The 4065-nt window shown below is 35.8% G+C and overlaps 1 protein-coding gene across 1 annotated transcript; it reads left to right on the forward strand.

Moving 5' to 3' along the window:
- On the forward strand, nt 1–1366 carry LOC127425114 (endonuclease domain-containing 1 protein-like). Its single transcript, XM_051670771.1, has 2 exons — nt 1–409; nt 566–1366. Exons 1-2 carry the CDS (start codon nt 89–91, stop codon nt 1088–1090), a joined length of 846 nt encoding a protein of 281 aa, XP_051526731.1. The 5' UTR covers nt 1–88; the 3' UTR covers nt 1091–1366.
- Nucleotides 1367–4065: the final 2699 nt, after the last annotated feature.

A 4065-nucleotide genomic window follows, 5' to 3' on the forward strand; every position in this document is an offset into this window, starting at 1 on the left:
GATGCACGTCGCTCAGTGTTGGTGATTGCGTACAGTTAATCTAACACAGTTTCTTCATCAGCTTTATATTTGGTTGTTGACTCTGTTCATGATGGTTCTGATCATCCTCTCTGCGGTCCTGATGTTGGCCTTTCAATGCACCGTCTCTGATGTCGTAAATGATTTTGGTAAATGCACGAAGTATTTCATGGAGGGTCAGCCTCCACAGATTGAAGGCATTCTAGTAGATTCAAAGTCAGCAGATCAAAATCGCTACAAGATCATCTGTCAAAGATATGAGAAAGATGTCAGATTTGCAACACTGTATGACATCAAAAACAGAATCCCAGTGTTCTCAGCTTACCAATACAGTGGAAAAGGAGACTTCAAGCGGAAAGACCTACAGGAAAACTGGATGATTGAGCCTCAGGTGATGCTTCTTACTGATGTATAATGCTTCAGTATCTTATATCCTTTTAAACCAAAAGATTTTGATGATTATTTTGATGATTGTTCAGTTCCTCTTTTTAGTCTGTCTTTCTCTTCCTACTTTTCTTTAAACCACCATCCATTTTTTGCATTCCAGCTTGAATCTGAGATGAATGAACCACATAAGATGTTAAATAATCTTTACAATCAGGCTTCTGATGAAGATTACAAGAACAAAAAGTTTGACCGTGGTCATTTATTTCCAGCCTCACACGCACATGATGAACTGACGTGCAGATCTACATTCACACTGACCAACATTGTGCCGCAGTATAAGAGCTTTAACCAACACAGTTGGTCTGACATTGAGAAGAGCACTACAGGGCTCATGAACACAAACTGCATTGACAAGAGTAATAAAGTCTCTGCGTATGTGATCACAGGTGCTGTACCTGGCAATAATGAATTGAATGGTAAAGTGAATATTCCCTCGATGATGTGGACAGCGTTCTGCTGCAAGAACAAGAAAAACTCATGGTTCTCCAAAGCTCACTGGGCCACAAACAACGATGACAAAAAGAAAATTAAAAAGACTGAAGAAGGGAGTCTGGAGGACTTAGTTAATGCATTGAATAAAGAGAAACTAAATGTCAAGCAGATCTTCAAGAATAACTGTAACTAAAACTCCAAAATATAAAGAGAAACAGAGCACATCCACCATTCTGCTTTTTTGTTTTGGGGTATTATGATGAGAAATGGTGTATGAGATCATGTGCCATTACTCGTGTTAAATATCTTGCTGGCTTGCTTTAGTGCTTATTGACCATTCCTTACTTTTGCTTGAAGAGATCACTGATCTTCTGATATAAACCTATGTTTCATATTGGAGTCTGTTTCAAAGCTATAATAATGCTCTGTTTTTTTATTTGTACATTGCCAATAAAGCATTTTGTGGGGATATTTTGGAGTCTATTAGATCTATCCAAAGTGCAAAAACAAGCCATTAAAAAGTACCAAAAATCCAAATTTTACTGTATACTGCATATGGCAACAACACTTTCCAGGTTTCAGCACATTTTTTCCAAAAACACTCATACCTAGAAACAAATAAGTAATAAGGGAGAGTGATCAAGTATTTGTTTTTATTATTTAGTTTTTATAATAACTATATTCTGTATTCTATAATTGATATAAGTGATTGGATGATGCTGGACATTACTTTGAATCAGAATTAATTAAGTTAATTTCTGATGTAATGTCTGTAACATCTCAAAAACATGAATAATCAACACTCCTGAAAACATCATAAAATATTTGATGAAAAAAACTTTCTATAGCTTAGTGTTATGTAAAATTTCACAACTTAGTCCCGCTGTCCACATATGAGGAGGTTCATTTTTAGGAAAACTATTTGATCTAAAAAAAAAATTAATAAATATATTGCATGTTTATTAGGTGCTACTAGTTACAAATTAAAAAGGGGAATGGAAAATGCACACAGCAGTCACGCTCGAGGTCTCAGGAGGTTAAAAAGCACAAATGTGTGTTCCAGTGAGATACTTACAATGGAAGTCAATGGGGTCAATCCGTAAACATTAAAATACTCACTGTTTCAAAAGTATAGACACAATAAACAATATGTGTGTTAACATGATTTTACTGTGATAAAATTTAAATATACTAGAGAGAGAGTGAGAGAGAGAAAGAGAAACCATATGTTTCTTATGCATTGTTTAAGTGTGTGTGTGTGTAACTGTAAGTGTTAAAATACCATCATCACATCATGTTTTATTAACTCAATAATTTCCAATAAGAGATTGTGCCTCCACTGCACACAAACGGCCCACACATTGACCTACAGACTGAAGTTAAGCTTAATCGACAAAAATGAATTTCGACTCGTCCTGTTTTTAAAAAAGCTCAAATCTGTGTTACGGAAAAGTATTATAATTAAATCATCCTTTGAATATGTTCCTATTGGTGATGAAATCTTATACATCATTGCAAAGCTTTTTATCTTTCAAATGATCAAAATCAAGTTTGTAGCTCATTCAGAGGTTGAAGAGCGGGGCTTTGCAAAAAAAGATTGGCCCTGCGTCTCAATGTGCTTACTATCCTCCCTATTAGTATATGAGATAAGAATTAGTATGACTTAAATGGAAGTATGTTTAGAAAAAGGGTTCCAAAGTAGCTCGGATGGTCTACTGTTTCCAGTAGATTTGCGAAGTGTGGATCCGTGCATGCTTTTTTGGCTAATATTGCCCACAATCCCTTGCTGGATAGAAGTGGAGTTTGATAGCTCACTTCAGAACTACAACTGTGAAACATGAAAAACTACAAACATGGCGCTGGCGACGGCGCTTCATCAGTTCTTAAATGTGTTCACATCTTAAGGGTCACGTAAGTTTAAAGGTTAAACGCTGTGAAAAGAAACTTCATTGACATTGTATAAACAGAAAGATTAACACAGTTGTATGTTCTCATTTTATTTTTGTCATTTACTGTATCACACTGAACTATAGCGGAGATCAGATTCCCTTTCAACGGACTGTTAAATGATGTAAACGTATGTGCCGCTTCAAAAGACAAAAACAATAAAGTGATCCAGTACAGTGTCATGCAATTGTTCTGTCTTTCTGAATTGGTTAACATTCAAAATATGATAAAACTACATTATTTGTTTGTTGATTATGAATCATGAGATCACATTGATCAAATATTTATTTAATGTTTTACGTATTAGATTTAATCTGCAACACATTGTGAACTTTACAGTGATTCAGTGGAGATAATGATATCGAAATATATAATTTTGGCTTGCATTAAATACACATTACTACATGCATATATGTTCTGTAAAACAGCGGATCTCTGCACGAAAACCCTTGATCTTCAACACCACGCTGCTTCTTCCCTCCAATACAGTAGGAATCATTGTGGGGGTAGCGTAAATTAAATGTAATGATGAATGAATAATAGAAAAAATGAAATGAGGAACGTGTTTGTCATGACAACTGTAACAGGATGATTGACAGGTCGGTGTGGTCGCAGGTTGCATGTGACTATGATAGTCTCAATACTTGCACACTCTTTAGCTACAGACTCAATAGTGTGCACTTTTACGTTACAAACAAAGTAGATACTCTAAGGACGTAGTATAAGAAGGCCAATCGAGACGCATGGAAGATGACAGGGAAAATAATATTTTTTCTAGTGTTTGCTGCCAACTAGTGAAACAATTTACGACCAAAAGTAGGGAGATCGAGCAAACAGAGCCTTCATTACAAACTTATGAAATTGAAGATAAAAACGGGTCAGTTTGACCCGGCAGGTTCAAAGTAGAAACTTTGTTAAGACCATCCAAGGGTTGAAGAAACAGAAAAGAGTTATCTTTAAAACTATATGCAAATGAATCAATAAAGAATAAATGTTGCACAGTTCTAGTAATAGAATCACACACACACACACACACACACACACAAAAACAAACACAATGCACACACACACTGCACACAAACACACACACTGCATACAAACACACACAAACACACACACTGCATACAAACACACACACACACAAAAACACACACTGCACACGCACACAAAAACACACACACACACACACACACAAAAACACACACACTGCACACAAACACA

This window comes from Myxocyprinus asiaticus, chromosome 34 (genome assembly GCF_019703515.2).
Source record: "Myxocyprinus asiaticus isolate MX2 ecotype Aquarium Trade chromosome 34, UBuf_Myxa_2, whole genome shotgun sequence".
NCBI lineage: Eukaryota > Metazoa > Chordata > Actinopteri > Cypriniformes > Catostomidae > Myxocyprinus > Myxocyprinus asiaticus.